The sequence below is a fragment of the Gopherus flavomarginatus genome, chromosome 4 (assembly GCF_025201925.1).
Source record: "Gopherus flavomarginatus isolate rGopFla2 chromosome 4, rGopFla2.mat.asm, whole genome shotgun sequence".
Lineage (NCBI taxonomy): Eukaryota > Metazoa > Chordata > Testudines > Testudinidae > Gopherus > Gopherus flavomarginatus.
Genome location: NC_066620.1, coordinates 152570693 through 152597582, shown reverse-complemented (window position 1 = coordinate 152597582; position 26890 = coordinate 152570693). Strand labels below are relative to the sequence as shown.

General features: G+C 39.7%; 1 protein-coding gene and 1 long non-coding RNA gene across 3 annotated transcripts in view; one reads left to right on the top strand and one right to left on the bottom strand.

The window, feature by feature from the left end:
* The first annotated feature begins 2014 nt into the window (after window positions 1-2014).
* Window positions 2015-19313, top strand: LOC127049445 (uncharacterized). Its single transcript, XR_007773991.1, has 4 exons — window positions 2015-2685; window positions 5795-6050; window positions 13169-13312; window positions 13930-19313. It is a non-coding gene; the product is annotated as an uncharacterized LOC127049445 (long non-coding RNA).
* Window positions 3999-26890, bottom strand: part of ME1 (malic enzyme 1) — a 367704-nt gene continuing 344812 nt past the window's right edge. For both annotated transcript variants that reach the window (XM_050950148.1, XM_050950149.1), the window contains exons 11-14: window positions 25819-25961; window positions 23030-23203; window positions 8717-8815; window positions 3999-4555 (exon numbers count right to left, since the gene is read on the bottom strand). In XM_050950148.1, coding sequence (XP_050806105.1) covers window positions 4388-4555; window positions 8717-8815; window positions 23030-23203; window positions 25819-25961 — 584 coding nt within the window. In that variant the 3' untranslated portion in view covers window positions 3999-4387. The remainder of the gene's footprint in view (window positions 4556-8716; window positions 8816-23029; window positions 23204-25818; window positions 25962-26890) is intronic.

The following is a 26890-nucleotide window of genomic DNA, read 5'->3' as shown; positions in this document are numbered from 1 at the left end:
GGCTATTAGTTCTAAGTCTACAACAGTAAACTGTTTATCTCTAAGCTCCAAATAAAATACTTCATTTGAATTAACTCAAAGTGGCATTTTGTTTTTAACGCTGTTTTAGTTCTGCAGCAAACCATATTGAATTCTGTTCATCAAAGCATTAATTTACTGAATACTTTTCCCCTGTCCTTCAATCCTCTGAAATAAACCCTACTATTTCCCCTCCCCCCATAGTTTTTTGCAATGATTTTCATCTGCCTTTGGTAGTTGTAGTAATAAACACAAATTCCTGGGGAAAAAGAAATGAAATAAAATGCAAAAAATGGAGGGCCTTAATCATAAGCTTTTGAGGTTTACATATTTACTTGTGTAAATGAGTGCTAAATCTATATAATCAGCATTTATCACCTCTTGGTCCATGAGACAGCCTGCAGTGCAGTGGTTGTGAATTGCACAATCCCATACTATAGTACTCTGAATTATGTGGCCTGTCTGGCACCTCACCCTCATGTCACTTGGTAGCTGCTTCTGGTCTAGGCCTGTAATAACTTTTTTATATGGGATTGGGTGGGGAAGAGGAGGGATGAAGGGGCTGCACACGCCAATTATTTTGCATTAACAACAACAGTAGAGTACTCTGTTCCATGCTTTATTCTGTGCAGCCCCCTGCCCTGCTATGTAAAGCCTCTATTCAAACACCATTCAAATCTTTTTTTTAAAGTGCATAAGAAATGAGCCAACTAACATTTCTTATTAAAGCAAAATTTTGAAAAAAACCCCACCCCTTTATTCCTTTATGGCCTAGCCTTTGCTCAAAAACCATGTAATTTTATTGGTGTTATCAATTTGCCCTTTCCCTTCCATCCCCCCCCCGTTATTTTAGCTGTTCTGGCCAAAGATTGAGAGATTTGTATCTGAACTGTGAGATGCCTTGGGTACCATAAAAAATAATAAATGCATGGGGTTTGGCTTTCCCTTTTTTCTTTATTTAATACAAACTTGGCTACTGTATACTTTAGCAGTTCCTCTTTGCATTCTATAGCCATACCCCTCTCCTTTATTCTGTCTGTCTCACAGACCAGTAGGAGAGTTGTCTGAGGACACAGTGTTGCAGGATGTGGTGTTAGTGATTCACTAGATGGTATGCTTTCACCCAAAGCAGTATGTGTTTAATGTAATACATTTAAATAAATCAAATTTCTAAGATTTATCTTCTTTGTACATTCTCATGGATAGAGTATCACAGTAAATGTCATGCCATTGGCCTACTGTGTACTGAGCCAGAAGAATGCTGCCGAACAATACAAGTGACTGTGTGTCAGGAACCACTGAGGCACTGTCTTTGCTGCTTCATTTTTCCAAGTAACAGCATAGGACTCAGTTGTGGCATTGAGCTGTAAAAATTAAATTAGTCAAATTGAATCAGACCACTTGGTGATGGTATCAGTTCTAGGTGAATTGCATATATGTTTAACACTGTCTTTTAGGAACATGTAGCACACCAGAGAATTATTAACAAATATCTACTTTAACTGGGTCTGACGTATCTGAAGTAAAATACACATGACCATGTTCGAAATGAGTATTTTGCTATTTTTCAAAATAGCAACTAACTTGAAATAATGTATAGCAATATTTCAGGTCTTTCAGTAATGGTGATTGAGACATTTCTTTGCTTAAATAGAAATTTTTTTGTATAGTTGCAGCCTGAAAAATGAAAAAAATACCAACAATCTCTGAATGGAAAAAAGTGTTGTAAGCTGATATAGTGGGGCTATTCTAGTGACACAAAACAGCCTAAACATAAAGCCAGCAAATCCAGCTTTCAGCGATTCTTCTCAATGCAGGGAGAGCTTCAGGCAGGTAGAGATACTGTCATGATTCATCCATGTCAGCATAGTCAGGGTGTAGACATGAAAGTAGGGCTGAGGTATCTGTATCCTGGTGACCCTTTCTGCTGGACTGGCCCCTTGATGCTGAGGGCAGTTAGCAACCCAAGGGGACACAACAGTGATTTACAGTGAGTTTTGCAATCCTTCCATAGTTACACCAAGGGAACCTGGGCCATACCTGAGCATCTGAAACCATATAATTCCTTTTGCTGGTACCATGAAGAGGCACTCTATTTTATCCAAACTACCCTAGAAGTCTTCACCATTTTTGTTGGGGGGATAATTCTACAACAGCTTACTTTGGGGCATCTAGTGAAATGTCCAAGTACATGCTGATGCACATTATATACAAAGCCTAAATTACTGATAAAACCGTTGGTAATTACTCCTGCTAGGATATTGTGAGTAGTATACTTTTTAAAGGAACAGTATAGAAAGGCTCTAAAATAAGTTCCAACCATTGGAAATCAACAAAAAGGTTCATAATTGGGGAAGTGAAAGTAGGAAAATTGATGGGGATGCTCAGAAAATCTAAAGGAGATGGATAGACCCACTTTAGTGTTCAAGATAGTTTTGAAAAATTATTTTCAAGTAGCTTTTTTATTTTATTTTTTTAAGAAAAGATACCATTTATGGTATAGATGGATATATAAATCCAGCACAGGGGAAATTGTTGATTAATAAATGCCATTTCTACACCAATAATGAATCCAGAACAATGCAGGTGATGACTGATGTCCCAACATGATTAAGTGGAGGTGTACAATGATAACCCTTTCTACACAAGGATAAATGTCATTTCCAGGTAAGAATTTTCATAATTGTTTGAGAGCGAGTACAGAATGAGATATAGTTTCAGATGAAACTGCTGTTTTCATATGTCGGCAGAATTACTGTAATTCAGCGCTGAGTTTTTAAGGATTACTGTAGGAACAATGCCAAAGAAATAAAAATGAACAATTTACTGAACATCACAGCCAGGTGCTAACGGGTAATATGTATTCAATTAATATCAAAGAATAAATAATAAAATGTGCTTGCTCTCCAACCTTTTTTAGAGAGCTTTCTTTTCCTTGGGTAAACTAATTGGATAGTCTGGAAATTAGTTATGAAGACTGAAAACTTTTGCTTTAGAAGTCCATGTTTTAACATACCCTACCTGAAATATTCAAAGATTTGTAAAGTGTATATAAAGAGAGTGCACACACAAGGGTTTAATATAGAGATGCACAGCTGGCCTGCTAAGCAGATAGCTAATGTCTGTATGGCAGTCTACAAAATATTTAGTTATAAATAGTCCTATTCACAACCCCTTAATATGCTCTTTATGCCCAGCCCAGAACATACAGAACACAGGATTTTCATGAACCTCAAGTCAGAGAACCACACTACTGAAGTGTATCAAATATCAGAGTACCTGTTATTTCACATAGGGGGATGAAGTCTTACAAGTTTAAAAGATGTAAAACTAAAACAAATATATAATTTTACATAAATGAACAGGTAAATAAAATCAGATAACTATGTAACGTTTTGGAAGACATGGTTATATATTTAAGATGTGCTATGGACACTTCCTTTTTAGTGAAATGAATGCTGAAGATTAACATAGCTAATATATATTAGTAAACAATCACTCAGTCACTAGAGGGAGATACATGTAGGCTTTGAAGGGACATTGATTAGCTTCTCTCATTAGAAAACTTTCTCTTGACTGCTGCCATTGCACCTGCATGATTGCAAATGTACATATAGTTTTTCCTAGGGAAAAATATTCTACATTTACCATATTTTAAAACAAACGTTTTCATTATTTTTATTTAAAGGTAATAATATAGCTATTTTATATGCAAATTGTACTGTGCCTTTCCTTAATTAAACAGATTGTGCTATTTAGTCTCTGCCATTCTGTTTTGTCAGTTTGGACATAATCCTAATTTCATTGAAATTAGTGGTGTCCGTGAGAGCAGGATTTATTCCTCTATTACAATACATTGTAATATGTCAGAAATGTATAGAGATGTGATTCTCCATAATAGATACCTTCTGTAATATTACAGCAGAAATATTACAGCAGAAAGTCATAAGCAAAAAAGGGAAACACTTGCCACAAGTCCATTGCCCAAATTGATTTTTATTCGTACAGTTATTTTAGCAGGTTAATCAACTAATTTGAAATAAAAGTACAAAGTTTTAAAGAAAAAATTAGTCTGACTGTAAAAGTTTTCAGCATATTAAAAAAAATAATTTTTAGATTTGACCGAGAACTACTAAATATTTGAATTCTCAACTATTGCTACCTTGTTCATTTTCTATTAAAGATTTAAAAAAGCTATTAATTTTTAGATTTGGTAGAAAAGTAATAAGTATTTGAATTCTTTCAACTGCTATCTTGTTCATTTTCTATTAAAGATTTGTAAAAAACCTAATAATTTTTAGATTTAACAGACAGAAAAGTAATAAGTATTTGAATTCTTTCAACTACTGCTACCTTTGTTCATTTTTTATTAAGGATTTCCGGTCTGTATTTTCATGGCTTCCTCAGGCCAGACATAAGAGTCCACCACAAAGTTGTCATAATCAGTGCTATAAACCTGTGAGCGGATGAATGCTTCCTTGTCTTCAGGCTCAGGATAGAAAGATGCTGTTTTATTGCTGTAGGCTTGTTCTGCAATCTGGAAACACACAACCAAGTTGACGATTACAACCTATTAAGTTTACTGCAATGCTGTTCCAAAAGTAAGAGTAGAAATGATGGTAGCTCAAAATTTAACAAAAGATACGAGATCCTCTGCTGGTGTAAAACAACAGATTTATATGAATTTACATCATTTGTGGATCTGGCCCAATATATCATGAGGAGGGGATTAACAAAGGTTGTGCAAAATTTTCTGAAAAGCTATGTTGGTGCATCCATTGAAATGAGTCTTACCCCTGGCCTTCTCACTCTCTGCTGGGGGAATTCTGAACCCTGAACTGATACCTTCTGCAGATTTCTTGGCTCCCCTGCAGAAAAATGGGGGAGCCAAGAAATCTGTGGGCGGGACACGCCCCTTTTCCAGCAGCCTAGGTTCATCTGCTGGGAGCAGCTGGCAGATCAATGTGTGAGGCAGGAGGGAGGCTGGGTGTGAATGTGTCCATGGAGAGATATTAATGGTAGGGCTGGGTGCCTGCCTGTGAAAGACTCACTCTGTCCCTCTTGCTCCCTGTTGCTGCATTCCGGGCTTGGAGGTGTAGGGCTGTGTGAAGCAGGCTCTGTCCCTGAGGCAGAGCAGAAATGTAACAACTAACCAAGCAGACTGCTAATGTTCACATTGTTAGTTAATTGTTCCCCTTCTTAGTCAATTAAGGCTACACCACTCTGGCAAGGTAAAGGAAAGTATCAGAGGGGTAAGCCTTGTTAATCTGTATCCACAAAAACAATTTTTTAATGGGTAAAAAATCCACTTCTTCAGATGCATGGAGAAGTGGGTTTTTAACCCACTAAAGCTTATGCCCAAATAAATCTGTTATTCTTTAAGATGCCACCAGACTCCTCGTTGTTTTAGGCTCCTTTTCACCACTCTTATTGTAAATGACAGTAACAGAATCCTCAGCTAGGAATGTCTATGTGCTTTCTCACTTTTTTTCCCTGTGCCAGAGAGGCACAGTGGCTCAGGATCTATTTTACTTATCCATTTAAAAAAATGCAGGACAATGATTACCAAAACTGTATATGACTTTCATGTGTGACAGTCTGAGCAATTTGGTGTTCTGTAAAGTAGAATGTCACTTTAAACACCAAAATAAAAGTAAGATAATTTAAATGAAAATCCAGGATTATAACTGGAATGCAGGGTATTGGTTACCAAGTATTTGTAACTTTCATGTGTTTAGGAAATGCTGAACAGTTACTGTGATTTTTTTTTCTGTAGGGTAGTTTAAATAACCAAAATAAGTGAAACTGGTGTGATTATATTGCATTATTTTGACAAAAAATGCCGAATTTTGGATTATTTGGTGCAGAATTCTCCCAGGAGTATCTTTTGCAAGTTTCTCTCTGGTGATGCAAATGGTTTGCTCACTTTTATCCAGTAACATCCTAGCTTTTATGGTTCCCCCTTCACACAAGCAAGAAAGAAGTGAAATCTCTGCTTTTAAGAAGACACAAGCCTTTTCTACACGAAGAAGGTAATTCTTTGTACTTTGATCATCTTTTGCCAAGACTAACTCTACTTTCCAAGTCTCACATGAAATATTTCTTGCTTCATTTTGCTTAAAGACTCAACAACCACTAGATGTGACCAGAGCTGTTAAGGTTTGCCATAATTGACAATATCTTTCTTAGTAAAGCTAAATCTCCAAGAAATGGCGAGTTTTGATCCTACACCAGTGTGTGGGCTTTGTTTTAGTGATGATTGGGAAAAGCATCTGATTAAAAGCTTCTAAATTCTCCATAGCTAGTTCTGAATCAAGTGCTGTATTACTAAGGCCTTTCATTTTTGGTTTCTGCTGGTTTTTACTAAAAAGTTCCCAGATTATACAAAAGTTATTTGTATTTTTTTTCCAATTGTAACCCAAATTTTGGACTATTCACATACATGAAAATACTGATTATGTTTAGAAAATCTAATACACTACATTGAATAGAAGTGTTTTTGTTATTAATCAATTAGTCAAAGTGTAAATGTGAGCCAGTTAAAGTAAGACAACATAATGGAAGATACTCATGGATGTATGTGTGTGTATATCAGTGCTTGAGTCCTAACACCCACCCATCCCCCACCAAAACTTGCTGAAATTCCCAGACCCAATTCTCTGCTCCCAGGAGGAGCGATGGTGGCTCAGTAACCTGGATGGCCCAGGTACCAGAGCCACCATCTCTCCTTCTGGAGTGGGCCTGGAGGCAGAAGAGCTAGAGGAGGGAGCCTTAGAAGATGGCACCCTTATGTTCTTCAGTTCCAGGCCCACTCTGGTTTAGTAAACCAGGCAACCCAGATTACCAAGCTGCCATCTCTCCTTCCAGAGGAGCGAGCTGGGTCAGAATAGTCTTACCTTTCTCTATTCATTGCCTCTTTTCTGTCCTCCCATCCCCCAATATTAACCCAGAAAACAAGTTTTTTCCCCCACCGATTTTCACCCATTCTTCAATTTTTGTTATAAGCCTATTAAATTCATGGGAAATTTAAAATAAAAAGAAAACATGAAGTGCCTTGTGCATTACCAAAGCGTATGTGACTACAGAAAAATTGAATTCATAAGAAATCTGAACCCACTCATTTTCCACAGTGGCCTCTTGAAAATCTGTGTGCGCACATGTGCTCTCTCTCTCTCTCTTCCTCCAACCCCCGAGATGCAGCATTCTTTACTTCCCAAACAGATTAAACCTCCTATTTCTAGGGAAAGGTGAACCATCTTCTTTTTCCTAATTATCACTGCCTCTTTAGGCTTGGGGACAGGCTATGATCCCAAATGGAAAACCTGTTACCTTGTGATTTGCTTTCTGGGATTGATCTTGACCCCATCCTGCCCCCTTTGAGTATTTCCACAAGAGCTCCTCTTTGGGTCCATGCATATAATTATCACCACTGAATAAGTCATTACTGTTAAAGTTTGTGTGGCCAAGCCCTGGAGCCCTGTATACAAGCCTGAACTGCTTCCAGTATTTGCTGGAAAACAGGCACAGCCCAAGTGTTCATAGATTCAAAGGCCAGAAGAGACCACTGCGATCACCTAATCTGGTTTCCTGTATAACACAAGCCATAGAACTTCCCCAAAATAATTCCTAGAGCATATCTCCAACTATGAGAGAGATCAGACCAAAAATGAATTAATCAAGTTACAAATTTTCCATTTTTTTCCATTAAATTTTGCACCTAAGTTAAAAAGATTAATTCTGTCACACTGAATAGAGGAGGAGGAGTTTCCAGCACTTTCTGAAAGGATTTGCCAACCACAAAGGCAGTCTGATTTTAGCCTGAGAAGTCTGTTTAGAGATGTTTTGACATCTATGGAACACAGTTATCAACCTGAAAAGAAGTGAACTACAGCAAGACTTTTTATATGTACCTGGGATCCTGTTACCAAATGAATCAAAGATAACCATTCTACAAGTAGGGAGCTATTGACAACACTGGTCTTCCAAAAGGCTGTTCAATAAATGGGATTATCTATAAGATGATAACCCACTCAGAAATAAAACTGAGAACCCATGGGAGATAAAAAGCCACAGGGAAGGTAGAAATGGGGCTAAGTCTGTTGTTTTTCAGTGCTGCCAAAGCTATGGGTTATCAAATTACTTTGGGCACTTTATAAGCTACCGACGTAGTGCAGTCAATTTGGCAAAATCCATGCATGAAAAACATATATTTGACTTCACAAAAAACCTATTTGTTCCGATGGGTCAAGATAAGGAGGAATGGAACAAAATCAAACAGCAGCAGGCCAAAGGAAGGAGGAGGCTGGCATGTGAGAAGGCATTTATTTTCCTGAAAGGGAACTAAAGGATAGAAAACTGTTGACAGTATAGGATTTCATGGTTCCAAATTTCATGGAGCGGATGCTATGAACAGCACATGCAACTAATCAGGTGGTACGGAGTACGCAGTAGAAACATCATTCTACTGTAGTCACCTGTAATTAAACACCGAGTATACCATATTTTCAGCTCCTTCACTCCTATGCCTGAACAGTAAGAATCTGAAATGTTAAAAAACCACTCTGCTTGCTTCATATCAAGCCTGATTTAAAATGACTAATGAATTCTGAAAATATTTTACTTCCACTAATCTAATTTTAACATATGCAAAGTGCATGGATAGTGGAGAGTTGCTGCAGAATGAACTGAAATCACTTACCTTCACAGCAATTTTCAGTGACACATCTCGAATAGTGACTAATGGAGGATATAGACGACCTTCTTCTAAATGTTTCTTTGAAACCTGTTGAGCTATCACCTAGAAATAAAGCAGAAGGCAGATTTATTTTAAACCCACAAGCCTACTCTGCAGTAAATCAGTTCAAAAGTAACTTTTGCAGTAAGTACACTTTCTGATTTTGCCAGATACAAAGTTCTCTGCACAGCACCGCTGTTCACAGTTCTTAAATCTAATATTTTGTAGAAAATAAAGTTGCCATTAAGTATATGAATGTATTTTTCTTTAAATGTGTATTGACTTTTAGTTATTCCTGTGCTTTTGTTTTCTTCTTCCATATACAGCGTTTCACTGAGACTATCTGGTACTGAGACCTTAAGCCAAGGTGGTTTCAGAATTTCATTTGAAACAATTCATCAACCTACCTGTGTTCTTTCCAAAACCACATGCCACACAAGAGGAGAAGCAGCTCCAGAACTTGGATATGTTCAGGGCTCTTCAGTGTTATTCTGACAGGACCAAATCTTTCAGAATGGCCCCACGTCTATTTGTAGCCGACTGGTCCAAAAGGTCAAGACCTTTCATCCCAGAGACTCTTACAATGGATAACACAATGTATGTACCTCTCTCACTATTAGAGTTCACTCCACCAGAGATCAAGTGGCATCCTAAGCAGGCTTCCACAACATACAATATCTGAGATCTGCAAAGCTGCTTCATGGAGCAAGCTGCTCATGTGTCTTCAAGCATTACACACTGGACTTGGCTGCCAGATCATGATGCAAACTTTTGGAGAGCTGTACTCCAATCTCTGTTGGACTGATGCAGCTGATACTCTTCATACCCATTGTTCTGGAAAGGTTACTGTTTACTGCCAGTTCCTTCAGAGCAGAGGGAAGCTTGAGTGTCTCCCTTGCTGCTTCTGCCATGTTCTCAAAGGCTCCCTCCTGTTCTGGTGAGGAAGCTCTAGCCAGCAATGCTAGTGGTGACCAAGACCTCCTTTTAATCCAGACATGTGAAGGAGTTCCACGCCAAAGTTTATTAGAAGGCAGGCCTTGGTAGGGCCATTATGGCCATGTTGGCAGGTTGTGTTGATACCAGCCCAATCATGGGTGGCCTATCTATTGCCAGTCCTGAACTGGGAGTCAGTATCACATGCCTTCCAGATATCCTTGCAGGTACCAGATATCCTTGCAGGTATTATACACACCTTTCAGATGATGATTCCCAGCTCAAGTCAGGGGGAAAAGAATTGCCTGGTGATGGGAGGAGAAATCTCTCTGTGGCAGTGGCAGTGAATGTGGCTTTGGCTCCATTGGTAGTGGGCCCTGTATCAAAGCCTGTGCTAGTGCCGTATCCTGTGCTGAGAAGAGCAGGGGGGCTGTCAAAGGCATACCTCGCTACTGGAAAGGATTCTGTCTCTGGGTCCGGTGCCCAGGAGAGCAGTGAAGGAGGCTTGTCTAAGAGTTCTCTCAGTATCAGGAAATTGGGATTTCTGGCTCTGGGTCCAGGGCCAGCACTGGTCTTGGTGTCAATGTTGGCATAGGTGAGTCTGTCTTCCTTAACCTAGGTGTTGCTACTGGAATCTTGGTGCTATCCTTCATTGGTGTTGAAGATTTTGAGAGCTTCTTTCTCGGTCCAAAGTCCTCACCGGAGGATGGATATGTTGCCCACTCTCAACTGCATTTGCACTCAGTGCAGGCAAACCTTTTTGCTCCAAAAGACAGAGATGAATTTCTCTTCCCTGGAGTTGGTGCCATAGTCGGCACTGAGGCCTTCAGTGCTCAGGTGGTGTGCACCTTCTTCATCTTCCTTTCCCTGCTGGTACTGGGGGTGTGGCTCACAGTCAGTGGGACACTCCCCAGAGACAGAATCCTCTGTTCATATATAGGGGATGTCTCCATTCCTGGATCTGTGGCTACCCTCATGGATTGCTCCTATGGTGTACTTTGAGCCTTGTCTCTCGGGATTTCCAGGTGAATGCTGAAAAGGAGCAGCAGATAGCATGCTTGTCTGGAAGATGTGCTTCTATGAAACAGAACAGGCATTGCTGTGTTCATCTATGATAGGTATTAGTCCATTGCAGGAAGGACGGGATTGGACCTGGTAGGTTCTGAAACTGCCATAGCTAGCAGTTAGTGCAGGGTCTCCCCATGTCTGTCCTGACTGCTGCTTTTTTGAAGCGTGGGGTGGGGGAGCATGCAACAAAAATCAAACAAATAAATTAATATACGGAAGAAATGACGAAAACTGGTTTTCACTGGAGAAGAATTCTGAAAATCAGAAGCAGGGTAGAAACAGTCCAGGTTCTGTCTTGCTGGCCTGGGTGATAAGAGGGAACTGAGGGAGGATCAGGGCTGCTTCACCCTTTATATCCTCACACTGAAGCATGAGGAGACTCAGAGTGCATGCCCTGCCCTGCTGGACATTGCAATGCAAAGATTCCAAATTCACATGCTTGGGGCACATGCACACCTTCAGTGGAATCCACATGGACACATACCTGAACAAGAAAGCAACCTAGAGCTTTATTTAACACTAGAAGCCTCCACACTAGCATCAACTTCCTGGACACTACAATCAGCTTCAACAATGGAACCCTACAGACAATTATATACAAGAATCTCATGGATCATCACACTACCTGCACAGATCCAGTAACTACCCCAAACACACCAAGAAATCTGTTATCTACAGCCAGCCCCTCAGAAACCACTGAATATGCTCTGAGGAGAAAATCTGGGATACAGACCTTAACACATTTAAAACTGCCTTCACCAAACAAGGACACTCCACCAGAGAAGTAAATCACATCATGGAACAGGCAATATAAATACCCCAGGAGAATCTGCTTCAATACAAGGGGGAAAAAACCGTCCAGCTGCACACCCCTAGTTGTCACCTACCACCTCACACTGGGATCGCCATATGGGTGTCATTAAGCAGGTGTAACCTATACTGTATGGAGACCGCACCTTGAAATAAATCTTTCCTGAACACCCTCTTCTGGCCTTCAAACAACAGAGGCGAGCTCTCCACAGACCAAGACCCAGCAACTCAAAGTAGCACCTGACCCTGGCATAACAACAGATGCAAAACATGCAGACATATTTTCACTTCTACAATGATCAATACCCCCAACAACACATCTTTCAAAAACCATGGGTCCTACACATGTGGTGTACTTGCCCCAGTGCACTAAATACCCCAGTAACAACTATATGGGTGAAATGAGACAATCACCATGCTCTTGAATGAAGTCACACAGAAAAATAATAGGCGATAAATACCATATCACTCATGGGTGAACACTTTTCACAAAACAATCACTCCATATCTGACTTCTCAATCCTTATCCTCAAAGGAAATCGGTACAACACCTTCAAAAGATGAACCTGGTTGCTTAAATTCATAACTTTGCTAGGTTATAGAGTTCCCAACCCTCCAGGATTTTCCTGGGAGTCCTCAGGAATTAAAGATTAATCTTTAATTAAAGATTATGTCATGTGATGAAACCTCCAAGAATACGTCCAACCAAAACTGGCAACACTAACCAGGCACTAAAAATCCTGGTCTGAATAAAGACACTGGATTTAGGGCTTATTACAACAAACTGTAACCCACTAATCCCCCTCTTTTGACCTTTGACTGCAGGGATGTTAACAGGCCACTTCACCTTGAATGGTCTGTTAGAATATCTCTGTGTTAACTAGTTATGCTAAACAATCTGTTCCACCTTGTATTTAGCTGTGATACTCTGCATACCTTTCCCAGACCTGAAGAAGAGCTCTGGGTAGCTCAAAAGCTTATTAAAAGATATTACTTCATTCACCTTGCCTTTCTAGAGCTTTATTATCTGTCTTGAGTCATAGCATTGAATTGAATTTGATTTTAGTAACATTAGGCTTTCAAATGTTGTTGTTATGCTGTGGATTGGGTAGCCCACAGGTAGTGTGTCTTTGATCTATGGGCAGTTGCAAATTTCACTGCAGCCACTGAGCATGATCACTGCCTTCCATTCAAGCTAAATAACGGAGTAGTTAAATGCCCCTTTGTTTAGAGATAGCTGACACAACAGAATCCACTATCCATATTACAGACCGGCATGGCATGGCTGACAGTAGGAGCTGAACCATGGGGTATGAGTGCAAATGCTGAGGGTGTAGTATTGTTTGGTGGAGCTGTGTGTGTCAGTGAGTCAGAAGACGACAGAGAAGGCAGCTTTCCAAGGAGACAAGAGAAGCAGAAAGCCCAGAGTGAGTGGTCTTTAGGTTGAGTGCTGGCTGGAAAGTGACTTGGGGGAACAGTGAGTAAAGAAGCTTTCTCCTGTTGTTCGATTCCTAACGTGTCCAGGGAAACAGGACTTTGTGTACACTCTTTGTAAATAAACAAGACTGCATCAAAGAAATACCTAACATGAGTTTCTTCATTTAGGCTATGTCTATACTACAGCCGGGATAGAAGCTCTGAGATTGATCCACCAGCAGTCGATTTAGTGGGCCTAGTGAAGACCCATCAAACTGACAGCAGATCATTCTCCAGTCGACCTTGTATTCTACCTTCTATGAGAAGAGTAAGGTAAGTCAACGGGAGAGTTTCTCCCATCGACGCCCCGCGGTGTAGACCCTGCGGGAACTTGACCTTAGGTACATCAACTCCAGCTACGTTATTCACGTAGTTGGAGTTGCGTAGCATAGGTAGACTTACTGTGGTAGTACAGACATAGCCCTAGTGGAAACAACCTCCAAAACCCTAAATATTGACTAACCACTCAGGCTAAAAAGGGGTGACCTTATTATAGTAACTAAGTAAATCAAGGAATTGTCCTTAACTGTTATTTACACACAGTCTTATTTTAAATTCTGTTGGAAGAGGGAATGCTGGCCAAGACAATGGCAGGTTATATACCCAGTACATTCACATACATGCAAACTATTGCTATCAAACTATCAGCATTTTAAATTTAATCTTGAAAAGTTTATTGGCCACTAAAAATCCACTAGAGGGAGCCACAATAATTAGGAATAGAAAATATAATCCTGTTTTATTTTGGTTTCCCCCTTAACAACTAGTGGTTGTTTGCTTTTTCCCCCAAGAGTAAACAAGCTCTTTGATAAAACAGCACATATATTTATAATTTGTCAGAAGAATAAGTGAGATCTGTTTCTAATTTGATTTGTTCTTGGATTCAACAGGTTAGGATTTTGCTGGGGACACAAAGCTTGAAGAAATTAGCTGCTGTTAGCTTAAAGCATCACAGAGAAAATTCAGAAGTGAAATGTTTTGTTTTGTGGCAGGAGACTACAGGAAGCAAGTTGGAGAATAAAAACTGGACACTATTCTGGACGAGACCAGTGACAACCTTAGCTCACATGGAATCCAAAAGAGTTTCTGTGCTGTACTTCTATAACAAGGCATTTGAAACAGTGTATAAACACAACCACAAACTAATATTTTCAAAAGAAATTTCACATCAAGTGTACTATGACTAAGTAAAAGCATTTTCAATTAATTTATGTTTTTAACAGAAAGGGAAATAGTCCAGCATTTAAATAGATGTCATCCAAGACTGAGCACATGGTATCAACCAGGTGCAGACATCTTGGTTATTTGGGAACATATTTTCTTTAATGAAAAGGTTTAACAGGATTATCTCTGAAGTGAATTAACTGTAGGCTTTATAGCGCCAAGAGTATTTCATTAGTTTATAACTGACATTTTTGTTGTGCTTGGCAAAGTTTAGAGGAACAGGTAATGTTCCTTGTCATTGCAGAGAAATTGCCTGCTTAGGAGGTGTTATAGCTCAGAGGACCTTAGCTTTATCATCCAAAATCAGTTACATTCTAGTTTACTTGATATGAAGGACAGAACATCTGAAACCAGAATCTGAGGTACTTACAATAAGTGAACTGTTCCTTCTATCAGAATTAATTGAAGAGGTGGCAAAGCAAGAGGTCAATAGTTGCAGGCATGCAGCCTGGCTTCATATTTTCAATAGCTCTCATTTACAGATAAGCCTACATTACATGCCAAGAAGGTCTTTTCATTTAACAGTTATGTTTTGGGAGTCTTAAAATCTGGAGCTTGCTTGGCACTTCCATTCACAATTGTTTTTCAGCTTTTAATATAATTATTTCAAAACCTACATGAAAAACAAGGTATACTGTGATTTTAGTCCTTTACGGAAGATTTATACCCTTTTTCTCCCCTTCCCTCAGGACTTCAATGAACCTCATCAGATTTATTTTGTCCCAATCCTCCAATTTCTGTAGGTCACTCTGGACCCTACCTTCCCTCCCAGTTTAGTGTCATCTGTGAACTTGCTGAGGGTGCAATCCATCCCATCATCCAGATAATTAATTAAGATGTTGAACAAAACTGGCCCCTGAGGCACTCCACTTGATACTGGCTGCCAACTAGACATCGAGCTGTTGATCAGAACCCATTGAGCCCGATGAGCTAGCCAGCTTTCTATCCACCTTATAGTCCATTCATCCAATACATACTTCTTTAACTTGAGGGCAAGAATACTGTGGGAGACCATATCAAAAGCTTTGCTAAAGTCAAGGTATATCACGTCCACTGCTTTCCCCATATGCACGGAGTCAGTTATCTCATGATAGAAGGCAGTCAGGTTGGTCAGGCATGACTTGCCCTTGGTGAATCCATGTTGACGGTTCCTGATCACCTCTCTCTCCTCCAAGTGCTTCAAAATGGATTCCTTGTGGACCTGGCTCCATGATTTTTCCAGGGACTGAGATGAGGCTGACCAGTCTGCAGTTCCCTGGATTCTCCTTCTTCTCTTTTTTAAAGATGGGTATTATATTTGCCTTTTTCTAATCACCCAGGACCTCCCCTGATTGCCATGAGTTTTAACACCTCTTACCCTCAATGATTTGGACCTTTTTCGATGAGGGTTCCCTTAGTAGCCCATCCATGCTGCTCCCAGCTCTTGCTTGTTCACACAGTTCAATACAGAGTGGTGAGCTTCCCCCCTTGAGATCGAGATCCAAACATGCTGCTGTTTCCAGCACAATTAGTGCCTGCAGTATGAGACCAACTGTGAGTATTCTATCCCCATAAGTATCATGAATGGCTGTGCATTAACTTCTGAGCTACCAAGACTGACTATATAGGGTAAAGATATTTGCTCATGTAAAATTTCATGAGGAACTTTCATACTGCACAATAACTTATACAGCAAAATCTGCACTAAAAACAACTTTGAGGAGATAGACCCTGTTTTAAGAGATTTAAAAGTACTGTATCGGCCCAGTTTCCAGAACACCGTTGTTTGACTGCTAGTTAAAACTGCCTCTGTCAGCAACCAGTTTTTGCTGGTCTTTTGGACTGCCACTTAAGACATGTTTAAATTCATGTATATAGAACTTTTCATCCAGCAGTATTCCAAAGCACTTTACAAACTATATATGGGAATCACTTAACCCAAACCAAAATGAAGCTACTTCTAGAAAGAAATGAGGCAACTGTTTAACGACACGCAGCAGTTTAGGATAGTAAGTGAAGAATACCATATCCGATTGAAATTACAGGGGAGGATTTGAGCAGGCAGGATGTAATTATCCAAAGTCCTCTGAGATGTATCATTGCCCTTCTTGGATGGTTAAAGTCAATGGAAACAGTCTGGCCTTTTACTAATTTTACTGATGGAAATTGTGAATGTCCCACAGAGAGAGCGCAAGCTGATGGCACTTTTTAAAGGTGCCAGAATATACCTTGCTTAACAAAACTAGTGTTGGAAACTCCAGATGGTTCAGCATGCAGATGCCCACCAATAAGTATTGTAGACTAAAGGAGCAACATATTACATTTGCTTCTAGTTATCTTGCAGAAGAAATCCATGGTGCTGATCTTACGCCTGAATAGCCTGGGTCCCAGTTGTCTGAGCCCACTTTCCTGCCTTTGCTCCATCAAGACAACTTCAGCAGGAGGAAGAAGAAAAGCTTAGCTGAGCTGGGAGCTGGGTATTCTAATGTCTGGAGCTGTTGGGAATGTGTCTGAGCCTCAAAATCAGGATGAAATGTAGATTCTTTTCATCTAGGTTTTCCATAATATTTGTTGGATTCACTTGTTTTTAAATCTTCTGGATGCTACCCACTGTCTTAGGTGTCCTCAAAGGAACTCAGTCAGCTGCTGTGGATATTTGAACGTGCTCCACATTTTTGTGACGCTGTTAGATTCTACTTGGTGTAAGGTGTAGTAGAAAGCACAGTAAAACCCTGTAAATACTTGTAGCAATAATAATAATAATACATTGGAGTTTACCCAGTACATAAGAGATAACACCTGCTTATTTTTTTGAAAGTTCCACGGGATCTTTAATAACTTACAGTGATCAGGGTTCTAATGTGAAATCTAATATGAAAGACTACATTACAGCAAAACAGCCTTCTAACCCTAACTGCATTCTGGGGCATTGGCTGAATACTGTCTCAAAAGAAAGAATGCCACCTACTAAATCACTAGTCTCATTTCCTTCAGAACCTAATTTTTTCTTGGAGGTCTCCCAAGTATTGATCAGGTTCAATATGATTTTAATTTATGAGTCCACAATCTGAGAAAAATGGCTGCAGATTGAAAAAGAAAATTTAAATTAATCTTTTTTTTTAATGTTTGATTTTAGCTATTGCCAATAATTAAAATATTTGGTTTGAATAAGATTTTCTCAATCACGAATCATACTCTTTTCTGACGGATCATGAAGTAAAGCGTGTATGTGTAAGATACACAGTCTGTCATGGAAAATATTGTGAAGTCACAAATTCCAAACAATCACTGAAGCTAAGCAGGAGAAGATGACGGAGAAGGAAATCTTAAGAGGCCTGAAACCCTAAACTAAGTTTAATAGAAAACTGCTGCGCTTATATTTTTTATTTCTATGAAAAGCAAAAAATAAGAAGGAGTCATAAATGCACACATTAGACACTGGAACAATTTATCAAGGATTGTGGTGGATTCCCCCATCACTGACAATTTTTAAATCAGGATTGGATATTATTCTAAAAGCTATGCTCTAGCAATTGTTCTGGGGAAGTTCTGTGGCTTGTGTTATAGTGGACGTCAGACTAGATAATCATACCGGTCCCTTCTGGCCTTAGAATCTATGAATTTGGAAAATTATTTTCTCTGTTTGCCATTTCATCTAGAATATTTGGTCTCTTTCATTGGCTCTTCATCAACTGTGCTTTAGCCTTATATCTATAAATATTTAATTCCTCAGGGAGCAGTGAACAGAAGGAGTCTATTTTTCACTGAATGCTTTGGTATGCACTTGTAGTATATGGTTCATTCCTTGGGTGTTACCTACTTCTGTGATGCTAAGAGGTTTATGGAGTTTTGAGCTCTAGTTTTTGAATCTTTTTATATTTTGTCTCTTTTGTCTCTTCAAATTTTGTCTGCGTGTGTCTTGTTTGGTGCCTCTATAGATGATTAGTAGTTTGGGAAAATTGATTTCTGGTGCAAAAGGTTTGTCTATTTATGTAACGTGTGCCATAAATGTGCACCAGACTTTACAAACATGTAGAAATACTGGGTCCATATCCTGAGGAGTTTTTAATCTAATTAAGAAAAATACAATATATGAGATAAACATTCACGTGCAAGAAAGAATAGAGACATTAGTGGCTAGACAGCAATATAGGAAGACTAAGAAAGAAGGTATTTGAAGGTGAAGAGACAACAGTGGAGAGATTCTGGGACTAGAGTGATGGGGTCATAGCAGTGAGGTACTTTAGTTGTTGAAATGCCTAACCCCTTCCGTGCCCTGCTATCTAGTGGAATCCTCAGTTCTGAGTTAGGTGCCCGAGCTCCCCATAAATGGCTTGGGAAGACTTGGCTGCTTAAGGAAGGGAACATAAGAAGCCAGAATGCTGAGAAAGGAGCCACCTAAGCTCCAGAAAAGTCAATAGGAACAGAGGACAACAGTAAGGGTGGAGAAAGTTCCATAACGCTCAACCTGCTCCTTCCTACTCTAAATTTGCTAATATGACTATGGGTAATGCAATGAGAGGCTCTTTGTCCTGTTCCCGCGGTGGCTGCTAATGCAGATGGCCACAGGGCAAGTTTACATGTGCAGGTAGGAAGCTCCAACAGCAGCTCAGAGGCCCAAACTTTTCTCCTTTGCTCCCCTGACTCTCAGTTATGTATGACTGACCTCTTAGAACCACCAATGATGGACCTTCTCAAACTTCCCAATCACCATACAGTCTTCTGTTGAGTGGAGAGCAGAGAGGGAAAGTTCCCACCAAGACAGCAAAAAACAACAAAAATTAGGAAGTAAAATACAACAGAAAATAAAAGATAATCATAAGAGAAACGAACAGAGACAGAAAAGATCAGGCGAGAAAATGGAAAGAAAAGAACATGCTAGTAACTGTAGCAGAGCACGGCACAAGGAAAAACATGATAAGGAAACCCTTCCACCAATTTCTCACAAGAGAACTCCATTACAAAAATGCTAAAAACCCTTTGGCTAAAGACTCCAACAAGATAGAGATACTCTTGAAGAATTACAAACACTAATGAAAGCAATAATAAACACATCCAAATATGGCTAAGATATTTGGTAGAGTGTCCTTTAGTCCACAGTTATATCAGTATCTCCCTATGGTTGTCTCTCTGTATAGCATAATATTTATATAGATGCACATACTCCTGAGGGCATTCAGCACCACAAAAATTAATTCTGCACCAAAAAAATAAAATTCTGCATGTTTTAAAATTCCACCAATTTTGTTGGTCAAATAAATGTGGTGGCTCCAGCATGGGTCTGGGAAGCATAGGCCACTGGCTGCAGATATGGGAGATCAACGTGAAGCTCCCACTAGGACACGGACTCAACCGTGAGGCTGCACCCAACCCTGAAACAGCACAAGGACCAGGTCTGCCCAGAAACATACCAGGTCCTTACCCATCTGTGCCAGGTGCACCAGGTATGGCCAGGCAGGCTCAGCAAGGCAGGATCCAAGTGTGGAGGGGCTTAATGTGAGGAGATCCAGGTGTAGGTTGAAAGTGTTCTGTGTGGGGCAATCTGGGTGTGGGTGTCTCAGTGGGGGATCCAGGTGCGGCATGGATCTGGATGCACTGGGGCTTGTTGAGGCATTCTGCCTGCAACAGTGTTGGAACTCTGCAGAGGGGTCCAGGTGAAGGTGGTGGGGGTCTGGGCGTGGGGGAGATAGAGCTCGGCAGGGAGGTCTAGCTGTGGGATTTAGATGCTGGGGAAGTGGGGCTCAGGGAGGTGGGGATCTAGGTGCAGTTGGTTGGGGCTCGGTGGGGTGGGGATCCAGGTGTGGATGACTTTTCGGAGTGGTCCAGGTGCAGGGGGAGAGGTGCTTAGCAGGGGGGTTTTGAGTGTGGGGGATGAAGCTCGGTGGGAGGGTCTAGGTATGAGGGGGTCAGGATGCATGGAGGTTGGGCGAATGGGGGAGCAGCTCCCTGTATAGGGATCCCTCCCCCTGCAACTGAGAAGCGATGGGTGCAGGAAGCGGGAGAGGACTTTGCAGAGCTTCCTGCAGGCAGGGGAGAAATCGGAGTGGATCTGACCTGGCCCCGGATGCTGTGAAGGGGAAAACTAAGTCCCATCCTCCCCAGCTCAGCTGGGACTAGCAGTTGAGCCCAGCGCAGGGTAGGAGCCACCAGCTGGGTCCCACCTCCTGCCCCACAGTGATTTAACTCCCTGCTGGCTGCCCTGGGCCACCAAAACATACTGCTGGGAAGGCCTGCATGACCGCTCTTGTGGCGTTCCCTTGCTTCCCTGTTAGAAAGTCATTTTTCTGCGGGGAAGCAAATAAATCTGCAGGGTACATAAATTCTACGCATGCACAGTGGCACACAATTTCCCCAGGAGTAACACACAAAACAAACAGAGTGTACTGTATACATGCACAAAAAGCATATGTAGATATAGTACTAAGAGAACTTTTTGTTCCTTTTAAAAAACTTTTTATTAAGGCAAATTTACAATGAAATTTTAACATACTACATCATATATTACTTATTCAGGATCAGGTTAATATTCAAAGAATCTGGCTTGATGGCTGGGGAGCCCTCCTCCCATGAGTATGCTAAAAAGGGTGACCAAATTTATAAATATGTATCCTTGTTTTGTTGCTTCTCTTGTGTACATGTGACAATCAGGGTCCAGACACCCCAGGGGGAGAACAGAAGGGTTAGACTCAAAAATAAAAGCAATTAAACCAACTGATTGAATACTATGTTGTTTTCCTGTAAGAGGATATCAAGATCTTTTATGGAATTGTATAATGCACTGAACTTAATAATCATTATGAGATATGTACAAAGATTATGGTTATGAAGGTATGTGTGTGTATATATATAGAAAAATTAATGGTTACTGTGGTGCAGCTTCAGCATCACCTCACAACAGGGTGGTAAAGGAATCAGGCAGGAAGAGGCTACCTCTCCAACCAGACAAGTCTGGCTTTGAGCACCTAGCCATTGTCCAGCCCAGAAAAAAACCAATACGGAACCATTCAAGCAAACAAGAACAGCTGAAACTGAAAAGAAAATGTAATCTTTGGAACCCAAGAAAGGAGAGAGTTTCCCCCACTTTGAATATCTATAGTGACTGAAAAAAAACGCAAACCCTTTTAAAATGGGAAGGGTTTGAACTGAAGGCTAATCAGAACTTGGGGGACAGCCTTGAGACAGGAGGCTGTCTGTGAATGCTGGATACCTCTGACAGCTAGGGGGACATGCTGGAGAATTGCTTTAAAGCAATAGATAACTTATTAGAAAAGGGATTTTAGCTAATATGAAAGTGTAAAGCCGGAGGTGGCGTCTTTATGTTTATTTTCTGTATAACGTGTATATGTTTGTTTCCCCTTACTATTTCATTTTTGAACCTGTGGGTTATTTTTTATAAATAAGTTTTTAAATACATTTATATATAAACTTTTTGTTTATTTTTATCCCAAGCAGATCTATGGTGTGCAAACTGCATGGAGTATATATGCCAAAGTGAGCTGGTAACTGGTGTCACCCTAGAAAAAGTAACTTGGCTGGTGAGACCTTAGGTTTGTGGGCAGGCTACTGGTGACAGAGAATTAACCACAGCTGCGTAGCAAAAAGGTGCCTAAATTCCCCCAAACCTACAGGGCTGGTTTGGGGGAATCCCTTACTGGTCTGGGTGGAATCCAAATCATCATAGTATGTACTTGGCTTGAAAGCTTTTCTATTGCAAGAACAATTTATACCTCAATTCCATAGGAGGAGAAGTCACATTTTTCCAATAATGTGAAATACAAAGTCTTACTGCTAACAATAAAAAATTAATTGGTCATTTTGTTAAAAATGTAGATCCTTTACTGGACCATTAAGTAAGCAGGTCAGGGGATCTCTAGGAAGGTACTATTTGGCCATAAAGATGAATTGCTAAAAATTTCTTCCCAAAACTGTCTAATTCCACAATCACCACATCTGCAAGTATGTTCCCCTTTCCTCACAACCACTCCAACAGAGTGCCTCCCTAGTAGCAAAAATAGGACTGTTTTTAATTTGAGTCAAATGCCATCTAAACAGCTTTGTGACAGACACAAACTAAGGATGTATATCCCCTTTCCCACACAGACACCCACTCATTCAGATCAAATTCTTTGTCCAGGCCCCTCTCACATCTTTTCATCATTACTTATCAATATCTTTTTCAGTCAAAATTGTATACATCTTAGAGATTAAACCTTTTGTTCCAGCTTGCTCTTGGATCAACTCCTCAAATGTGATTAAAGGTCTAGATCAGTGGTTCTCAAACTTTTTTTTACTGTGACTCCTTTCACATAGCAAGCCTCTGAGTGCAATCCCCGCCTTATAAATTAAAAACACGCTTTTATATATATAAACACCATTATAAATGCTGGAGGCAAAGCGTGGTTTGGGCTGGAGGCCGACAGCTCGCGACCCCCCATGTAATAACCTTGTGACCCCCTGAGGGTCCCAACTCCCAGTTTGAGAACCCCTGGGCTAGATAATGCCATCCTGTATCCAGATTTCAGAGTGTGAAATATTAAACAATGAAGTGAATTTCATACTGGACATCTGAACCAACTAATACTAACTTCTTTATCAAAATAACTGCTTAAAATATATAAATGTACTTATAGGAGTAGAAAACTTATACTACATTACAAATAAAGAGCTAAAATGTTCAAAGGAAATATTGTTTTCTGATTTGAAAGATGGCATTTGGATATTTGAGTGTTTATTACATAATCACTGATTTTGAAGGCTTTTAAAAATTATTATGAATAGTGTACCCACCTCAGCAGTAGTGAGAAAAATGTCTTCACTTATATATCTCAGTCCACATGAAACAACACCAAGGGCAACTCCAGGAAACACATATGCATTGTTACCCTGTCCAGGATAGAAAGTGCGTCCACCTGGGAGAGTCACAGGGTCAAAGGGGCTTCCACTTGCAAAAATGCCACGCCCCTAAAAGAAAATATATTTTGAAAGTGTTACTAGCTTGTTTGAGAGGAAACTTGTTCTCATGAAGGTTTTACATAACTATTTAAATGTTTAACGTATTACAAATTTTCACTTATATCTTAACTAATCTTCTTGGCACTCTTCACTGGATATTAGATTTCTTTGACCCGACAGAATGCTGATCATTGTATCTACAGAGTATCCTGTGTGGCTGATTTATGCTACGGAGAAGATACTGGCTTATTAGGAAGCAACAGATTATGTACATTTATTCAGAAGCCATGAATGTGTTTTAGAGAAAAGATAAGGGAAAGTGTAAGCCAGTGTTAATGATCAATTTCTTTATCATCATGGGAAATACAGATGTGTAAATATCAGGAAGTATGGGAGGAAACGTCTATATTTGTAAAATTCAATTAGTGTCTTGCTGCCAAATGTAAGCTTTAGAGGAGGTGACTTTAGGTGTCTCGCTTTTCTGTTAAATTGAAGTTCACACTGTGCAGAGGGCCAGCATAACACATATGAACCAATTAAATCCTCAAAATAGGGCTTAAGGAGGATTTAAGTAGTGAATAGTCCTTGTGCTGACCGTTTGCAAAGGAATGAAATTCACTCTTAGCAAAGGCTGAAAGCACTGGTGACATACCCAATCTCCACTGCCTTTTGTGGATGTCTTAGGAGTTGTCTTGGAGGCAATTGTGAGCCCTATCTTATTAGTGCTTTCCCCATGTAGCTGATGATCTATAGCAGGGCAAAAGGCGAGCTGATTTTCACTGACACACTGCCTGGCTCCTGGCCACCAGTCCAGGGGGGGGGTCTGTATTTTAATTTAATTTTAAATGAAGCTTCTTAAACATTTTTTAAAAACTTTATTTACTTTACATACAACTATAGTTTAGTTAAATATTATAGACTTGTAGAAAGAGATCTTCTAAAAGGTTAAAATGTATTACTGGCACGCAAAACCTTAAATTAGAGTGAATAAATGAAGACTTGGCACATCACTTCTGAAAGATCACCGACCCCTGATCTATAGTAAGAAACAAAAATCTAAATTCACAATAATGAGATAAGTGAAATTCCAGAGGCTCTACTTGAACTACCTATGGTTCTGAGCCTTGCCTTGGTGAGATGAGAGTACTTTAGGCTTTAAATAGTAAGGTAAATTAGGGGTAGGATGCTTATACTCAGCCCTACAAGAGGTCCTTTGTCCAGCCCTCTTTAAAATTGCTAAAATGATTAATTTTACTGTTCAATAGTTTTGAGAGACTCCTTGTAACACAAAATGTTAAAGTTTATTTTAGGAAGCTGAATATGTGTATTTTAAAACACACCAATGTTTCTATGCAGGATATTCTGTTTTGCTTGGTGCCATGAAGTATTATCACGGACTGTTTATTATATGTTTTGGTGAGAGATATGCCAGTATATCTTTAGCTCTGGTTACCAGATATAGCTGCCCATTATAATCAACCGTTCATACTGTATGCATTCCTGTTTGACTCTTGTATTGCACTGTCATATGTACTTTTCAGTAGAGGAATGGGACATGCTACGTTTTTGTTTGTATGACAGTATTTAAAAGGCTTCCTTATACAAGAGGACAAATCCAATACAGAACCCATGCTCCAATACAAAAGGCAGACACATCAGTTGCTCACACTGCTGCTGTGGTTATTAACGCTCACTCCAGAACCATAGGACTTAAAAAAAAATGAACAAAAAACAAACTGTAGTTCTTCGTTCTTAATTTTATTCACAAATAACCAGTTCTCTGTACTTTTCACCTGTGTCTTTAGGTACCGGAAATCTGAGTAACAGAGGTCAATCATCTTGGGGCCCCATTCTCAATACAGAATGATTTCTAATATTTTGCTTCCAGCAATAAGGCATATCTATCTTACTGAATATTTATAAATACAAAAATATCTTTAAAGAAAAACAGGTCACTGTGGATTTAAATGACACATAGAAGGTGAAACTAAATCAAACATAACATATATTACTAACAGTCTCATAATTGACAATTACTGATATGCTAAGTATAGTAATGAAGGACTGAGAGTATTAGACAAGCATCTGAAGGCTGTCTATAAGGCACTGCCAGCCTACTAAATGCTGCTCTATCCTAACTTGGTGGGGAGATTCTTGCAGATGGAATATAGAGTGGACGTTCTCTGTCACTAACTGCAGTACACAGGAACAGTTAGCTAAAAGCACTAAAACACTTCAATAAGGCTCCTCTCATTTTTTGCTGTTTAATTTAGAATAAAAATATGGCTGTTTCATAGCCTCATGAAATGTATTAATAAAAATTGGTGAAATATTTTTCTGCTTAGTATTTCTGAAATGCAAATTAAAATCAAGCCATTCAGAGATCATTTTGTTTGTCTGGTGTTTGTTTTGTTTTGCTTCAATGGAATTATCAGATTTGTGGTGTTACACATTTAACTGGTCTCCACATAGAGAATTAACTAGTAGGTATTTCTAATTTAGAGCTTCTAAATTCACCTAAAACAAATAAGATTTTAAAATGTAACAAAGCAATTGTTGATAGCTGTTTGTTTTTCTTTATCTAACACTACATTTAGTGACTATATACATTAACCTTCCATTACCTCAGTCATCTGGTAGCACTGCTCTGCAGAGCACTCTGCTTTGCTGGTTGGGTTACTTAGGGCAAAAATGATAGGCTGCTTGTTAAAGGAAGCCATATCCTTGAGAATCTGTTTTGTAAATGCACCACCAATGGCTGCAACTCCTAAATCAAAGAAGAGAAACACATGACAGAAAATGTAGGAAATGCAGTTTGTTCAAGATATTCATGAATGTCATTTTGAAAAGGAGTAACAATACAACACCATTTTCTTTTACTACAGCTTCTCTATTAACATTTAGTTGATTTTTCGCACTACTTCCATGATAAAAACAAAGGAGTAACTTTTAGGTGTACATAACCTCTGGACTCTAAGTCTGCAATTGCTAACAATAGGAAAGTTACTTACCTGTTACTTACCAGTTCAGTAGCTGGAGTTACTCTCAAAATTGAAACCCCAGGGCTTTTAGTCACAAAATAATGCTAGAACCCACCCCCCACCCCCGTACAGGGCAGAAAATAAACTAAATAAAGCTAAAACCTAATTATTAAATATAAATAACAAAGTATTTTTTAAAATGTAATTAAATATGCAACTAGAAAAAAAAAGATGGATGTTGCCAACTGGGTCCGTCTCACACCCAGGAATGATTCGAAGGAACTGTGAGTAGGTTGGTTGTTCTTTCTCCCTTATACATTCAAGGGGGAGGGCTCAAGGGCATCAATGGCGCAAGTAGGACCAACAGACGCTGCTGGCTAACATGTTCTGATTTCCACACCAGAAGCAGAACTCATAATTTAGAGAAGCACTTGAAGAATACTAGTTAGCTAATGTTTGTCTAATGCTTTGATGAAGTAAACCAGTGAAGTGCCATGTATATTTTGATAGAGTGTTTCTCCCCCTCCCCCTCCCCCCTCATTGCAACCTTGAGCAAAAATCAAGCACAATCACACACACTTTCTACAAAATTTAGTGCAAGGGCTGTGTGGCACTAACCAGCACAATTGGACACCTGGCCCTCCACAGCAGCAAGACTACTTCAGACAACCTTTGGGGAAAATGCAAGGGCTACATTTTCTTTGCATGCCAGGGA